Source organism: Lethenteron reissneri, chromosome 20, assembly GCF_015708825.2.
Source record: "Lethenteron reissneri isolate LAM-NWPU_2019-01 chromosome 20, ASM1570882v1, whole genome shotgun sequence".
Lineage (NCBI taxonomy): Eukaryota > Metazoa > Chordata > Hyperoartia > Petromyzontiformes > Petromyzontidae > Lethenteron > Lethenteron reissneri.
The window spans coordinates 1,906,949-1,925,056 of record NC_083798.1 but is presented as its reverse complement, the minus strand read 5'-3'; the positions used below and the strand labels follow the sequence as shown (position 1 = coordinate 1,925,056).

The window sequence follows — 18,108 nt, the reverse complement described above, 5'->3', positions numbered from 1 at the left end:
CTTCTTCAGATGTAGCATTATCCAACAATTTTGCTGCTGTATTCGAAGCCTTCATTATGAATGGCATGAATTCTCTTAGGTCAGGGAAACTTTGCAAGTAGGCACTGATTTCACTGCTCAACCCATTTACAAGACTATGCATTGTGTTGTTTGTGTTATTCAAATTAAAGTAATTTGGTTCAAAAACAAATGTAAGCACCTTTATGAATGTGACAATCGCATCTGTTGCACCTGGAGGTATAAAATTTGATCGTGTGATCTGTTTTAGTGAATACTCTATGACAGACATCCACTTGACATCAACAGTGTCTGGTTGATCAGTCATCTCAGCGACGCTCAGCAAGACTTTTAGCATGCCAATAGAAAAACTGACAGGATCGCTTTCATTAGGGTACGTAGGTTGCCACTGATCCAACAGAAGCCTCAGATGTGTAAAAAGATCTTGGGTGGTATTTGCTGTTATCAGGCCTTGCAACGTGTGGAGCATTCCTGTCACGTCTGGATTGAGGAGCCCTGCATTTTCAATCTCAGACATTATTTCAGCAAAAACACCTGGAGATAGGAGAGTCGAAATCAGCTTCTCAAAATGTCCTGGGACAAAAAGAGCTGTCCAATCGTCTACTGGAAATTGTGGAATGATGTGTTTCTGATAAATGTTGTACAGGACATGTAAGACACTTACGGTCAAGTTTCCATATGTATCTGGCTGACCATGAGAAAGCACGTAATTTAGCTGTGAAAAAAGTTGCTGGCTGTTGTTCAAATTCAGGAACGTTTGTGCGATACGGATTATTTCTGCAGTCTGTGCATCAAGAAAATCTGAGGATTCAATCTCGGCAAGTGTGTCAGCAAGAACTTTTGGGGACATGAGTTGCAAAATCAGCTTTTGAAATGTGTCCGGTTGGAAAATACCTATCCAGTCATTTTCAGGAAATGCTGGTATAATTTGTTCCTGGTATAATTTAAACAGGACACGCACGATTTTGATAGACAAATCACGCACTTCATCTGGTTGAGCTTGATGTAACAGGACCATCACATGTGATAGGATTTGCTGGGTGCTGTTCATCATGAGGAATGTTTGAGCAATATTTAGGTTTTCTGTAACTTGCCTATCTACAAGATGTGATGATTGAATTTCTGATAAAATCCTTGCTACAACTTTGGGGTTCATGAAGTTCATCATCAACTGTTGGGATATTTCTGGTTGAAGAATAGTGGCCCAATCATGTGCAGGTAATACAGGCACTATTATGTTTTCAAACACATTCATCAGGAACTCCATTACTCGTCGGCTGCTATTTTGAGCACTGTCTTGTGGCACCCAAGAGAGAAGCTGTTTGATCTCAGCAAGAAGCTGCTCAGAATTGTTAACTTTGAGAAAAGTCTGAACAGTGTTAAGGATATCTGCAGTTTGATTGTCAAGCAATCCTGAGGCCTGGATCTCTGTGAGGACACCGTACACGAGTGGTAAAATAGCATTGTCAATGCCGGTTGTGTTCGCAACCTCAATTACGTGATTTAAAATATCTAACTCTTTAGTGACATTGATCCTGTTAAGAATAGCAGAGACATCATCGTAAAGTTGGCGATCTACTGGGGGAGAATTCTGCGACCACAGCCGAATGTTATTGTACAACAAGGCAATTGCGTGCGTCACACTTTTGTCGTGTAAAATGCCCTGAATGAGGTTTGCTGTAGCCGAGGTGGTTGAATTGGATTGTTGAAAACTGGCAATGAGGCTACTTAGGTTCTTGTCTGAGCAGAACATGGTGTTCAGAGCGTCGCGGTCAACATTGACGATGTTCAATTGATTTAAGAGGTCCATAGATGCGTGGAGTGCTCTGAAAGAGAACGTATAGTTTAAGATGTTTCGTTACAATGTTGCATTACAGTATGTGATGCGATTGTTGCACAGTGTACACACATTCTAGCACTTTTGCTTTAATTCGCAGCAAGTGAATGTAGTGTGATTTGATGTTCCACGTCACAGTATTATCACATAGGAAGCCAGGACAAGGCAGAAGGACCAGGCATCTGGTGGCCAGTTCAAGCCTCGTCCATGGGCCAAAGCAGAAATTGGTACCACCTGAAGTGGCAAAACTGTCATTTTAAGATTGCATGCTATGATAACCCACTCACTTCAAATTATTATCACGTGATACCGCTGTTATTGGCCGCGTACAGAAATTGGAACCGTGAAAGTTGTGCCACTTCAGGTGGTACCAACAAGTAAAATATAATCAGCACCCCGCCGACACAAGTGACATTTATTCCAGCCTAAAAGGCACGGGTACATTTTTTGTCACATTTTTTTCTGGCTGTTGAATTGCGTCTTTCGTCACAACAATTGCGCGATTGTAATATTGGCAAGACGAGTGAGTGACGTTGAGCGTGTACCTTGGTATGAGCTCGTCGTTGGTCATGGCGTTGTTTTTGAACACGATCATCTCGCTGATGAGGCCCCTCCACGGCACGGGAGCGTTCGCCCACAGCGTTACATTTGGGACGGAGAAAATATCTGTTGGGCAATAAACAGACGGCCGCATTTTGATTCCGGCACATTTATACAACACGTACGCAGCGACCACCACATCACCCGCATCGCGTCAAAATGCGTTCACACTTCTTATGAATTGCGGCGCATCGCATTTTTTGTTGCTTTTCCATAAGTGACTTTAGTCATTTGTGTGATATTTATTCAATGTGATACAATGTATACAGTGCTAGAGCCTGTTAGTTGTTTTATTATATGTAACACATAGCCTTATTAACCTGTGTGGGCACGATAGTTTCCCTATGCCATTACATATGCAATGCTATTAACGATCAAGATTCCTGCAGAAATCTCCCAGCTCTCCTGCTATACCCAAGTGCAAGCAGACAGGCCAGGATTCCAATTCATTTCACGAACATTTTAGCACATTGCATGTTACGGAACAAATACAGCTCTCCATTATAAGCACAGGCATTCATTAACTTTGTAAAATTGGGAATACGTCAAATGTAACACAGCTAAGACACAGCTCTGCAGAGGTTAAAGCCATAACTAACATGTAGCATGTCGGCAATTCTCTGGGCGTGCCCTGCGGAAATGTGTTATGAAACAATGTTTTGTTGCTTATAATGTGCATCTTCTGCGATATTATAGTATCACAGTTTGTAGTATTGGCGGCTGCAAAAAATAATAACCTGGGGTTATTCAGAATAATGACTCAGCATTCGTGGGGAAATTAAAAGCCAGATCAGCATGGGGAAATCAGCAGGAAAAGCTGCTTCTCGATGAAGGGAATGTTGACCTCTTCCATACTGGCCAGATGCCTTGACAGAGTTGAAAGTACCCATGCTTACTCCACCACAATCGACCTGAAGATCGACTAACTGTGGTGAAACAATTCCCACTGCAGGGTGGACAGAGGGCAAGACATTACAAAACGTGCTCCATTATTTAAACTGCAGCGCTGGGAAACCGAACTGCCAACCATCGCACCACGGCAGTAGCCCATACATATACAGATATATTTTTCGAAACATTAATAACACATTATAACGCTTGCCTTCGCATTTGCTCGTAAAGCTGGTGGTATTTTGCTGGTTTATTGTGGAGATGATCCAATGCAAGCCATTGACAAGCTGGTCCATGCTGGGCCATCCCAGTGTCTGCTGCACCGTCATGCCCACAACATCGGTGACGTCCAACATCCTGCAGACAATCGAGAGGTACGACGGGAAGCAATGTTGTAGATTTAATAAAAAAATTAAACATACAGAGTGAAATCCATGATAATCTTTCAGTACGTGATGTAATTCAATTCGTCAGTCAGGAAGCGAGTTGCTGCGCTATATATATATTGTTAGACATCCAAAAGTACATGAGCTTTTATACAAAGTTTTCAAGACAAAATTATTCATTGAACTGCAAATGCCAACTCGTTCACAACAAATTTTTCATCACCACTGATAAATAAACGACTCCATTACCAGATAATTGTGGCATTCATATGAAAATTGATTTCCATCTATTTCATTTACTCATACACTCAGTAACTTAAAGGTGCTCCACGTCTCCACGGCCTACATGGTAAAGGTGCAGCCCTGCAATAACTTGTGCATGCCAGTGCAAGTACCCACACTTTACCCCACCACTGCGGTATACCCCTCCGCAGTATGCTGCTGTGGAGTGCGAGGCTAGTGGATTCAAACAAACTTACACCATTGTTTCACTTGCCATGTCAGGAGTCCAAATTAAACCGGCGTCCTCTGGTTTGCAAGTTCGGTCCCAAAACACAACGTCATCATCCCCAATGTTTACAATACCAGCTACAGAAAGCGACTCCCACTACTCCTACCAACTGTGCAAGTAACGAGTGTAAAATTGTTGAAATCTACTGTTTTTTAAAGCCTGACGGTTATGGTTTATTGCGATTTATATTTCCACGATATATGAGCGTGTTGAAACGGCCCATCTTGGGGCTGTTAGATGCAGTCTGATGTCCATGGGCACCACCAGCATTCAGTTGCACATTTTTACGGGCGCATGCTGTTCGCATTTCTTTAAAATCTTTCTGGTATATCGCAACTGAATGTGCTTTTGGCATTAAGTCACGAGACAGAATAATGTTGGTAATCTCACACTCGAGTCTGCCCCGTGTCAGAGATTGGCAGAGATTTGTCACGCGACTTTTTCCTGAAAAATCCTTCAAGTGGCCTATTAATCCTTGACATGGGGCCCATTGTAGAATCATTGTAACAAATATGGCGACTTGCTTACTATAATAAACCCAAGTTACTGAAAGGAGGAACACCCCTCACTGACCTGCCCATGGGGTCACATTCCCATGTGCCATCCATGCAGCTTTCATAAAACACTTTACACGCACATCCATTGTATTTGAAATGCGCATTCAGCAAGCGAGCAGACGCAATTTGTGGAAGGTTGCTTTCTGTAGCGTTCTCCTGCACTCCAAAGAATGCCGCATATCATATTATTCAAGAGCATTTCATTTATTATCCAAAATTAAAAGACTTTACTGTTGGAAAAGTTCATTGTAATTTTATAAGATGCTGAGGGCATCTCAGCATCTTATAAAAGACTTTCCATTGCTGTGGAGTCAATTTACAAATGTCATTCTCGAGATGTGTGCAGTAACATAGCGACTTTATCGCAGGCACACAGTTCAAATTGTGGTGTAGAAAATGGCAATAACATTACAATAAAACTGCTAACTACGGTTGTCCTAAGTGCCATGACCTTGGGTTGCGTGGTTTATTTGCACGTATTGACTCAAGTGCTGCACTCTAATTGTCTCTCTCTTCATCTCCCATCGTCCCTCTGTCATTCACCCCACTTTCTTGCCTCCCAACAACGATAGTTTTCCTCCTCGGCTTTAAGCATTCAACTTAAATATTATTTCATCCTTCCATGTCAGCGTGGGAGACTGCTTCTATTTCCACTTAATCAAATGCCTAAACATGGTCGATAAAAGCTTGGCATAATGGTATTTCACGTAAATGTATCTTTCCTATACATTTTTTGACGGTGTGTATGTTATAAATGGTGGAATAACCTTTACTAAATCCGGGTTTCTAATGTGGTTGACTATCATGATGATTTCACGTGGACAATGAATTCAGTTATAAGTGATTTAGCCATTCAGTTGCTTTTTCTAGGAGTTGGTGAATTATAAGAACTTAATAAATAAAGATGCGTAGAAAGTTGGGTTCAGGATAAATATGAACAAAACAAACATCATGGACAACAAGTTTGCTAAACGATTGCATATATCTGTGTGGGGGAACACAATTGTATACACAGCACAATTTGTATATCTGGGTGAGAGCTATTAAAGGTCGACCAGAATCAAAGTAATGAAACAAAGAAGAGGATGAGAACAGGTCGGAGTTCTTTAGGAAATATGAACTTTATACTTGAAGGTAAAATACCAATATGCTTCAACAATTCAACAAGGTTTTTGTTTGTTAAATTTGTGTGTACTACCTGCCATAACATACGGTACAGAAACATGGTCACGATGACAAAAACGTAAAAGTGTGCATAGAAGCGTGGAGACATGCATTCTTGGAATTACACTGAGAGACAGAAAAAAGAACAGATGCAGGTGAATGACATCAAACTGTGGGCTTGGGCAGGCCCAGAAGAAGAGGTGGTGCCTGATGGTCAAGAGCCATTACGGGGCACATTCGAGAGGACATCCACCGAGGAGATGGAGCGATGAAATCAGCCCATGTGCAGGTGCTGGATTAATTATTATTAGATCTAAGATCATGCGAGGTTGTGACTTGGATGATGAATAAAGTATAGGATACAATAAATAATGTATGAATTACAATTTCAGTCACACTTGTAGTTCTTGGTGTGTTTATCGTATATCTGATACGAAAGGGACCTACCGATGTGACAGTAGACATGTGGCAATGCACGTGATTGGTTTCATAAATATATTACACGTGTATTTTTCAAAGAACCTTTATGACCAATCACAGCATATCAATAAAACCTTAAGGGCCCTCGGAGAAACTTTCCCATGGTACTTGGCAATAAGGCGTCTTATTGCATCAATCGTGCGGAAATGGTGATTGCTCAACGAATGCAAAAAGCTGCCACATACAAGGCAGATCGTTTGTGCCAATGCAACAGAACGATTGTTGTCAAGAATCTCCCCCCTTCGTTCGTACGGCGTACGAGTCGGCTTGTTCCACTAGAATATGAATGTGTTGGGCAGTCGTGGGTTGTCAATAATGAATCATTGTGTTGAACCTGTCACGTGAAATTCCGTTGCCAGTCTAATGCATGAGTCATCACTGTTTGACAGACGCAGCGACGTTATTGCTGCCTAAAGTGCACCTTTAGGCCATGAACCCAGTTCAGTCTTTACTCGCACAACTTTTTTTCTCGACTGATATATTCTTACGCAAGTTTTGGATCACACATAAAACCACCAATATTGTATAATTATCGTTAAAATTATGATCCCTTTGGCATGTTGCTCATTGTGTGCTTGTCTTTTTCATTTCTCTATATTTTTAACCTCTACCCGATGTTACTGAACATTTATGATGTGATATAAGGATGTGAAGCTTTCGTGACTGCAATGATTCATATTCTTAGGTTTTTTTCGGTAAAGTCACGTAAGGTAAAAAATTTAAATTAATAAAAGTAAAATAAAAAAAATAAAAAAAATACAAATGTATTTTTCTTTTATTTTCCTTTTATTAATTTTAATTTCAATTTTTAACCTACGTGACTTTACCGAAAAAACCTAAGAATATATAAGGATGTATTATTGTCATTTATGCATTTCTTTTAAAGAGGAAAATATTTTCCAAATAACTATTTTCATATTAAAAAGTTGGCTATCTGAACCGATTAAACAGAAAGAACAGGATCTACAACAACACATACCACCATCAATTATTACCACACAATTCTATACAATTATCGTTAGCATAAGGATACATTTTAATCAATGCATTTGTAGTGTTCAACAGGGAGGCACACACTCTGGACTGGGAGGCAACACTTTTACAACTTCCCTAGCGGGTAACACTGAACGTAACTCGGGTTCTATAGCAGGCGATGTGGCTCACGAAGTGAGTAGCGAGTTCACTTCGAGACGAAGACCCAGAGACGACGAGACGCGGGACCCCGACTTGACTCCACAGACGAGCCAAGAACTGATAATTGGTTCTTTACCCTTCTATCTGTCAACAAAACTGACACCTTTTTACAAGGAGTCATGTTTGCATAGACCGCAATACCTGCAGTCATAATACAAACAAAAGACATAACTCTGATGATTGTATTATGACTGCAGGTATTGCAGTCTATGCAAACATGATTCCTTGTAAAAAGGTGTCAGTTTTGTTGCCATGGTAAAAAACTAATTATCATATTTTTACTGGCAAATGAGGTTCCCATAGTGTGAGCCAAGAGCTCTCTCGCGACTGCCCCGTGATGCTCCTGGGCGTGGCCTCGCTCCGCCTTTGGCCACGCCCCTTTCGAGACCTTTCCCGAAGGATCGTGAGCGAGCATCACGTGCCCCACTCAGGCCACCACGACCTCCCCTCTCTCTCAGGCCATCACCGGGACTATGCCCCCCGGGGCTGGCTGACATGCCGCACTTACTCTGGTGCTGGAGAGAGGCTCCAGACGCACAGTTGCACTACGCGAACACCCGAGTGACACCATTTACGTCACTACACATTTACGGATCATTATACCCTTAATAAACACCATATATCATGATTGTAATAATCACCATATACGAGGTCAAAATATAACGGGTGGTTTTACTTTGTAGCTTTTGCATTACTTACTTGCTACCTGTTGTATATGGAACATGTTTTTTTTCCACTATTTAAACAGATGGGAAGGTACAATAACGAAAAAAACCCACTGGCTTCTTTGCAAAACATCTCTTATGGGCATATACATTCAAATAACTCACAGGTTGATGAGTAGGTGTTCCAAAAAGGAGTCCAGCAGTGCCGTGCTGCTGGGTGGTGATGGCATCACACCAAACACTTGCTGCAGGAAGCTGTAGAATTTCGCCTGGGCGTCCACATTCTCTCCGGCAGCATCCACCACGCTCTGCCAGTTTGCGTACAGCTCGGAGACCCTTGGCGGCTGTCCGCTGGGTGCCACTTGGCTCCCGTTCACCAGGATCGCCAGCGTGGTGCTCTGGGAGACGCGCGCGGACAGGCAAAGGATTATATTTATCAGTGCCGGATAATAGGTCCGAAGTTGCGTGTACCTTCAACACTTTTATCGAAGTGTTGTGCATTTACTGGTGACGTGTTTCTTTTGCGACAGGGATATGTCTGGTGTAAAAGGTACAGGGAAAAATGCAGGAGCATATATGATAGTTTCGATATATATACAGAACAATACAATTGATAGTATATTGCTTCTAAGTACAAATTAAGCTCAATATACTGCAATAAAAATGCATGATATATGCACATGGTGTCTTGTTTATAATATACGATATTATATTATGTAAATTTGCATATTATTTGTACGATAACCTATGACTTGTAATTAATTTTGATTTAAATTAGTGTATTTGGTAAAATAAATACCCTAACATGTTACGCGAATTACTTCTCTGCACTTAAATTCCTTCTCTGCACTTAAAGCCCCATGACATGGGTTGCAGATCGTAAACAGATTGTCAGAATTCCTTCTACATGACAAATCTGTTCAGTTGTTGTTGACATGGGCTGCCAGCAGTATATCATGGGGGGGAGGGAGGTGCTTTAACAATGGTCGAAGAATGCTACACGGTTGTGAATGCCACCGCACTCGTATTTCAAGCAGGGGTGCCCTTGACAATTAGGCTTGAGCCTTAGCGCAGCTTTTTACAAAGTATAATAAATGCGCGCGTGTGTGACAACTGCGGAGTTGGTGGCACGTCGCTGGCGTTGCACGTACAGCCCGCTGCAGAGCCTCGTAGTGACCGAGCGCCGCTGTCAAGTTGCCGAGGGACCCGCTCGTGTTCGCTTGACACACGGCAGAGAGCACGGTCTGGCGGTCGGTCAGGATGTCCGCGGGCAGCATGTCCCACAGCACCATCAGGTCCATGCAACTCAGCGACCGATTTTGCTGCAGTTTCTGCAGATGCGGGCAAAACCACAAGATCGCGACGGGTTGGTGCAGGGTTGGTGCAGGCGTCCAATGGAGAGCGAGATGGCAGCAGTCTCCACGTTCAGCGAGAAATCACGACTCACATCGATCAGCGGTCTCCCGGTCTCCATAGCAACAACTCAAGGCTTCCAAAACAGGGTTGTTCTTTTTGTGAGAATCAAAATACACGGCTGCTCTAATGACAAGTACCTGCCGCTGCTGCTGAAATTGAAGCACGTTGTGAGTTATGTGTCTTGGTGATAATTAATGTCACTGAACACTTAAGTGGTCATAAGATCCTTCTGTACATCATCAGTATTTAACCTCAGGGTACCTGGCTCAAATTGCCACGGGGATAATGCTACCTGTCAACAATATGACGTCTACGTGGTGGATTGACAAATCAGACCCAATAAACCTGTCCTGTATACCAGAGTACCCGAGGCACGCATGTCAGAAGGCTCCAAGGCTGAAGGGATGTGCAGAAAGACAAACTTGAGTTGTATATGTGGCGCGGGAGAGATATGGATGTGCAGGAGGCGTATCGTCTACTTATTTCATGTGCTACTCCACAACGACGCTCATGATTAGTTTGCACTTATCAAGTAAGCACGAGAATACTCAAGCCTGTGACACCAAGTGCACTTGGCCTGTGGTGCAATAGCTACTGCTAGTGTCCGTGCACTTTGCTTGCCATGTGTATAGATGAAATACACCCTGGCCCAACACTTAAAATATGAGCAACTTACAAAAAGAATACATACTAACTTTGAAATCTGATTAAGAGAACACAGCATGGAATAATAAAAACACATATATAATAATTGTACGTCATAAAGGTTCCTGGGTTAGATCGTGTAAGTATAAATGTGTCGTAACCCTCCACCACCCGACACAGCCAGTGAGGTTTGTCACGTGAACAACGCGACGATTAGTTTACTGCTTCAGCCCACCGGTGTGTTGGAGAATAAAATCCACAACATTTACAATTTGTAGTCACTCATTATATATGACAGCTACTGCCAAACCGCCTTCTAGTGTCTTAATGAGGGTTTGAAAATGTTCACGAATATAAACGTGATTTTATGTCGGTTCAAAAATGTTAATTTGTTAACTTTATTTAAACCCTCACTCTCTATGCCCCAAAGTCCACTACCCAAAATACAACAACATCCATTTACATATATGATATGTAACATGGCATATATAATTGTGGCACGTGTGTGTGTGTGTCTTTGTGCTCGAGTAAAGCAGATAACATGCAGGACTCTAGTTATAAATGCAGTGTTCATGGTTAACGTGGTGAGCTTCTTTGAGTTGTTTTAGCAGTCAATGTGAATGGTAATGCGTGGCCGCAGATATTCCTCTATCCTTGATCATAAAGCAATGACTCTATGGAGAGTCCATGGCCAGCCACTTTATTCAAATGTAGAATTAACTTAATGACTGAAATGTCTGGATTACAAATGTGACCAATCGCTTGGCTGTGAGTGGATAGCTTGCACACAGATTAAACGCTTTGAAGTTAATGTCAATGCATTACAGGTGAGTAAAACACACCTGTATTGCACGAGCTATCAGCACAAGCAATATGTTTGATATTGATATATGATGACATCATTAGAACTATATTCTGGTTGTGCGCAAACACGTGTGAATTGGATATGCTAATGAGGTCATGATAATAATAAACAATTCATCGAGGGATCTCGTGTAGGCCTGCAGAACAAACAGGTAAAGTGTTTAGAGAAGACCAAAGCATGGCGAGTGACACGCCTTGTCTCACCTGCTTCACTTCAGTGACGAAGACGTCAACGTCGGCAATCATTTGCCCAAGGAGGTCAACCCGCCGGTTGGCGTCCGAGGCCATCAAGTCGATGTTTTCGGCGATGACGGTCACCACTTGCCTGACCAGAACAAGCAGCTCTGGACAAAGACAAACACACACGTGCACACGTGTAAAGACAGTGCGGAGCGATAGAGGGACAGTATGGTTCCCCGGGACCATGGTTACTAATGGACATGCCGATGATGATTGGTGGGACGAGCGTTGACAGGGTCACGTGAGGGGGAGCACGGGATCCAATGGTGAGAAAGTGTAATCAGGGCGGAGATTGACAGAGGCAGGTGCGGCGAGGAAAGTTCGAGAATGGGGGCGTGGTCGGACCGGACGAGGCATAAGAACCGGCGCGAGCCGGACCTGGGGGCTGTTGGTGTGGGGAATCGTCGGTGGATCTGGTCGTCCCCATCATCTGCGAGTTGTCTCGAGACTAGAATCTACGTTGTCTCTGAATAGGGTTGTCTCACTACCCAAATGTACAGAGTCACTCGCGGTTACTCGTTGAGTTGTCAGTGGACTTTCTTCATACAGAAGACAAGACGATGTCTCTGAGAGCTACATTAAATACGGACACACGCAAGCACCGTCACAACTGTCACGGTGAAATTACCATACAGCGCAATTTGGATTGATATCGCGGCGTCTAATTGTGCCCACATATCATGACACTGCACGGAAATGGCGAGCGTCTTTATTTTTTTTCGACGTGCGGAGGAATGTGCGCTTGGAATGTTGTACGCTTGGTTGAAATTGCTGGCGATTTTCTACTAAATATCCATAGAAAACAGCTTTATACAATATGCAAATTTAGCCCATAATATGTAGTTTCACGCATGCAATTTCAAATCAGTGAACAGGAACGTTCTTACCACAAAGACTATCGAAAAAACAAATGTTTACTTACTGGGGGTAGGGAAATAATGCACGAAGCCACAGAGTGTGGAAACGAGACCGGATCAGTCACGTGACATTTTACCTGTATTCAATTTGGTTGCGTGCAGAATCACATCTCTGACTGCTTGCACAGCCTGCAGGACCTTTGAAATCTCCGCGCCGAACTGAAGGCCATCCAACGCCTGTTCTGCCACGCCCAGCGCCCAGGCATAGCCCTCGCTGTAAGAAAACAACAACAACAGCAACAGCAGCAGCAGCACAGTCACGACTCATGAGCAGGGTGCGACGAAATGCAGTTGCACGCAATGCCCACTCTGGTGACTTTGGCGTGACCCAGCCGGTCCACGTCTTCTCATCATCGGGCACGATTGCAGTGGCTGGGTAGCAAAAACCACAGCCCTGATGCAATAGTATAGCCCAACTCCAAACTCTAAAGCTGGATACGCAGCGACAAGTTAATTCACGCAAATCACTTGATTGGCGTGTGTCAATCAATGCTTGATTTGGAATGCTCTCTGCCTTGCAAATCTGGTCACGAGGAGAACTGGAGAAGAGAGCCTCTCTTGAGATGCACCGCACGCATGTATCTATAGCATTGTCAAAGAAGTCACTTGTACTCCCAAGAACTTACTTCTGCGGAAGTCCCAAGACAAAGTACCTTAGGACGTAAAGTTAAAACGTCCTATGTTATTTTCACGCCGGTGCCAACCAGCTTCCTCCTCTTACACAATGGCAGCTCAGGCGGCGGATAGGCAACGGCTATCCACGCATGTCGAGGTTGACGAGCCACGTGATGCTGCGGATGTCTGTGACGTTGGCGGGGGAACAGTCGGAGTGGACCGAGTGGGATGGCATGCTGGAGGTCACGGCCACAACGGGGGCCACTGCGCCTTCCTGGCCGCCAGGCAGGGGGCCGCAGCTACCGTGAGATTTCGATTTAAAGCTTTCGTGACTGCAGGGATTCATCTTCTTGGTTCTTTCGGTAAAGTCACGTAGAAGGGAAATAATAAAATAATAAAAAATAAAACATAATAAAATAATTCTCACGACGTTTCGGCCACAACGCAAGCAGCTGTCCTTAGGTGAAGAACAGGTCTGTCAGACGCTGTCTTCCCGACAGCCCTGTTCTTGACCTGAGGACGGCTGCTTGCGTTGTTGCCGAAACGTCGTGAGAATTATTTTATTATGTTTTATTTTTTATTATTTTATTATTTCCCTTCTACGTGACTTTACTTACCGTGAAATGTTTGGCTGCAGCCTTCATCCAGGAATGGAATTATCATAGGTGGAGATGATGATTTTTTTAAGGGGATTGTTTACACGTGACTACTATTACAAAATTCGTATGAATGAGAGGAAAACTAATTTATTTTATTCTATGGGTCTTTCGGTAAAGCCACGTAGGGAGAAAAAAAATATCATATCACGACGTTTCGATCGCAACACAAGCAATCGTCTTTTGGTGAGAAGACGATTGCTTGTGTTGCGATCAAAACGTCGTGATTTTATTTTGTTCTATCTACGTGGCTTTACCGAAAGACCCATAGAATATATATTCCTGCAGTCACGAAAGCTTTAAGTCAATATTGAATTTATTTTACAATTTGGCCAAAGGGTTATTGTACCAAACGTATGCAATTCTGGTGGATATCAACTACCATTCAGATTTTGCTGAGTTGCAGTTGTTCATTCCAAAATATTACATTCTCCATGACTGCCATTACAGCAAAAAAGACGTGAATGGAATGTGGAATAACGAGATGCCATAAATAACTTTCAGGGTCAAAGCTTTCAAATAGACGGTCTTGAAACGTTTGACTGAAAAAAACTTGCATCAGCTATAATCTTGTAAATAACTGCATTAAGGTACAACAAAATAACTTAAAATAAGACTGCAATACAAAACATTGCACGCAGGATAACTCCAAAAGAGAGTCTTGGGAAATAGACATGACACATGATAACCAAAACAAATCAAAGAGCTCTGTTTATAAAATAAAAATAGACATTTATATTCGCGATGTACTGATCTTTCCTATACTTTGCACTCCTATTGTGTTTTCGTATTATTTGTTGTTATGACTTTTTGACCCCGTGGCCTCCTACTGGACATTTGTGAAAAGGGACTCCGTGACTCATCGGATTCCTCCTGCAGTACACAGAAAAACACACCGATTCTGATCTTTACTTGTGCGCTCAACCGACGCGAGAGGTGACCGACCTGCTCCAGTCGTACACCCGCGCCGACTGACGCAGCAGGGGCAGCCAGAGGCGGGCCTGACGCAGCGCCACTCGCACGCTGCTGACGTCCGTGCTGCCCAGACCCCAAAAGGTGCCGCTGCTGCCGCTGCTGTTGCCCTGCAGCTCTTTCTCGAGCCACGTGAGCACCGTCTGCAGGGTGTAAGGCGAGCGGCCACGTGTGCGAGAGTGAACGTAACGCTGCTGCGTGGTTTCCCACGGTCGCTCCGTGGCACTCGGCGGTGTGTTCGGGTCGCCGCGTGCCGTTCGGAACGACGTCGGGGCGTTTCGCTCGAGGTGCTGGGAGATTCTTGGGGAAAAATCTGAACTGTTCCCCGAAGGGATGGGATTTGTTCCTGAAGGAGCTTCCAGCACGTGGAGCAAAAGCGTTGGACACCAAGTCGAACGGCATGTCCCGAACTCGAAAACACATCGGAGAGTCGTTGAGAACATTGTCATCATAAAGTCATACATACATACAGCTATTCCATTAATGTTCGTATACTTCATTGTAATTTTTCTTTAGAACAAATTTCGTTTTAGCGACGTGTCTTTTTATTATTTCATTTGAACAATGTCGAATACATTCGGAGCAAAAAGGTACCTAATACGTCTCCTCGAAAGAATGTCTCTGTAGTGCCGATTTTGCGAATATCGACAGCCACTCATGATAGTTCAACTAATTTTAGCAAAGCACATGAATGCCATCGTACGCCTACTCTGTAAAACTCCCTGAGTTAGTAACGTCATGTATAACTTAGCCTCCTGAATAGGTCTCAACCAATAGTCCTGCATGATGCAAGTGGGTATTGTGAATTGTAAAGAAAAGCAACTCCACACCTCAAAGAACTTATCTCAAAAATGAAATAATTTTTTTTTATATCTCAATACTACTACCACGACTACTACCTCTTTGCACCTCCGATTAGCACGGTTGGCTACGTACGGTGTGCGAAAGAAGTTCAACATACTTTACCTTAACAACCAAATCATCGTAGCTGATGAGATTAAATACGCCTTCAAAATAATCATAATGACCATAATGTTAAGCCCTCTGCCAAACTTACGGCTACGTGGTTGCTGCCCCACGCCACGGTCGCCATGGGGGTTGTTTGACCTTACTTGACCCCCACATTGTTGAAGCGGGTTCAGATGCAGTCCTTCCACCGGAAGCGGCACGTTAAATGGCACGTCGATTATTGCACGAGACTCAAGATCCTTTGCTTTCCGGACCCACACCTACGTTGTCCGTGCGTGTCATCTTGCTCAATAGAGCGTGATGATGACAAAGTCACAGTTGCAGAGGTGCAGATTTGGAAAAAGTAACGCCAATTAAAGGCATAAATCCGTTATTTAAGTGAAGCACCGAATACAAGGATGGGGGGAGGGGTTACATTTTTCCTAGGATTTTAATTTTTGTCATAAGTTCAGAATTGTTTTTCCTTGGCAAAGACCATTGAGCTAAGGAGCTCTTCTTCAAGGGTGCGACGCTACCACAAAAGTCACGTGACTACGGTGATCGTTGGTTTCCACTTTCTGTGCCCTCAGGCGATATCTGCCCCGTGACCTGTAAAATGTTAACTGCCTCAGCAAAGTTACGGCGTCCGATCATTTCTGTCAGTGACACACATCACGTTTGCCCCAGTACAGCATGTACTCGCGTATGAAGGCGTGTTTCCACCAAACAAGGAGTGGCTCGTGAAATGTGTACAAACCCATGCCATTGGAAACTCATGCCATACTGTCAACAAGAGTACATTATTCATAGTTATTATACCGTTCACCAAACTTACTGTGATATTGAAATTCGTTTGCAGCCTCCACCTTCAATAATTGCCCTCGACATACACACACACATTACCGAGTATTCTCCAGTTGTGAACTGCATTTTACTTCGTTTTGTTTGCACACAATTTAGCCAAGTTGTGAGAGATGGCTGTGAGTTGATGCACCCTTCATCCCGCAATGGATTGACAACTGCTGATCCTGATGATGTATTTCAATTTGCCGTGTTCTATATCCGCATGATGCAGCTTTGGCGTCTCTTTTGTTTACACACGCGTGTGTGTGTGTGTATATCTGTTAGTGAATGGCAACTTACCTCAAAGAGTGAAAGGCTGATGTTAAAAGAATCTCCATTTGTGCTTTTGTTAAAACCTTTCTGTATTCCTTGGTCCAGCCAGTCCCTCCAAGCTGCAATCAACACAGCAATCATGAGGACAGTGCTCTGTCTAATATTTGATTGTTATTACTTGGCTTCACTTAATCGCAATACATCTTTAAAAATATGAGTTTAATAAAATTACATTTTCTTAATACCAACTTTATTCTGCAGATAAAAAGAGCAATTCGATGTTTTCATTCGGGAGAAACAATTCAAAATGTTGTCTCCAAATTAAAAATGCAATTATATCATCTGGCTGCCGCCTGATGATGCCGGTTGTAATTACTGCGAAACGTCGTACTCCGATTGTAAATGTTGTGCCTTTGCTCTCCAACACACCGGTGTACTGTACTCACAAACAATTGGCATGTTATGTTTACGTGACAACCCTTACTAATTGGCTGTGTTGGGTGGTGGAAGGTTTAACGACACATTTATATGTAAGTGATCTAACCCAAAAAAACGGTACTATGGATTTCATTCAAAGGTGTTTAAAAAATCAAACTCATGACAAAGCAGGGCTCATAACCATGAAAACACCCAAAGCCTAAATATATTATCAACGTGTGATTATGAGTTTCATCAAGCATAATATAGATTTTATTTGGAGCTTTCGTGACTGGCAATTATATACCAGGAATGAGAAACATTAAGAATTAAGAGCCAGACACAGTGCAAATTTATGTCGTCATATCCAGCCACCATTGTGGCCAGAGTAAAATTTCTGCTTGCGGCCACAACCAGTGATGAATATCTGAACTGGTCCTGGGCCTCTCTCAAGGCGACTCCCTCATAATTGAGTACCTGGTACAGTGTGTAAACATCAGCATTGGACGTGGCGCTGGCCGCCTACCCCCTCGTGTGCTGTGCTGACCTTAATAGGTGCTCTCTAAAAGCAACCTCCCGAAGAGTCTATTCAGACTGTACGGGAGATCTTGTCAGTCCACATCTGAGTCCAGTACCTGTATTATCCGGGTTTGCTGGCTGCTCAAGGATGCTGATGGCTGCTTGCAGGATGAGTTCTATGAGCTCCATAGGTGGCTGGAGTTCAGCGTAGCTTGAAGTCAACTCCTTGCTCACATTCACCAACCTGTGCATAATAAATTCGACGACGAGTCAACAAAAGCTGTTTCACACTTAGGTGAATTCACAGTAGGTGTTGCATGAGTGTCTGTAGAATAACATCCTTGTAAACAGATCTGTTAGAGGACCTGGATTTTGTTCCGAATTTTAAGAAGATTACTGTCTGGGGTGGAATTAAATTTAGAGCTAGAGTGAATTTGAGGTTACGGTTAGTGCAAAGGTTAATGCTTACATTTGTATGAA

The 18,108-nt window shown here is 43.1% G+C and overlaps 1 protein-coding gene across 1 annotated transcript in view; it reads right to left on the bottom strand.

Moving 5' to 3' along the window:
* Positions 1 to 2,822: 2,822 nt before the first annotated feature.
* The window catches only part of LOC133344482 (uncharacterized), a 46,872-nt gene continuing 31,586 nt past the window's right edge, over positions 2,823 to 18,108 (bottom strand). Inside the window, exons 9-17 of the mRNA XM_061554457.1 lie at positions 17,745 to 17,872; positions 16,720 to 16,811; positions 14,602 to 14,771; positions 12,463 to 12,599; positions 11,433 to 11,572; positions 9,455 to 9,634; positions 8,469 to 8,701; positions 3,558 to 3,703; positions 2,823 to 2,863 (exon numbers count right to left, since the gene is read on the bottom strand). Of these exons, the coding sequence (XP_061410441.1) occupies positions 2,823 to 2,863; positions 3,558 to 3,703; positions 8,469 to 8,701; positions 9,455 to 9,634; positions 11,433 to 11,572; positions 12,463 to 12,599; positions 14,602 to 14,771; positions 16,720 to 16,811; positions 17,745 to 17,872 (1,267 nt within the window). The remainder of the gene's footprint in view (positions 2,864 to 3,557; positions 3,704 to 8,468; positions 8,702 to 9,454; positions 9,635 to 11,432; positions 11,573 to 12,462; positions 12,600 to 14,601; positions 14,772 to 16,719; positions 16,812 to 17,744; positions 17,873 to 18,108) is intronic.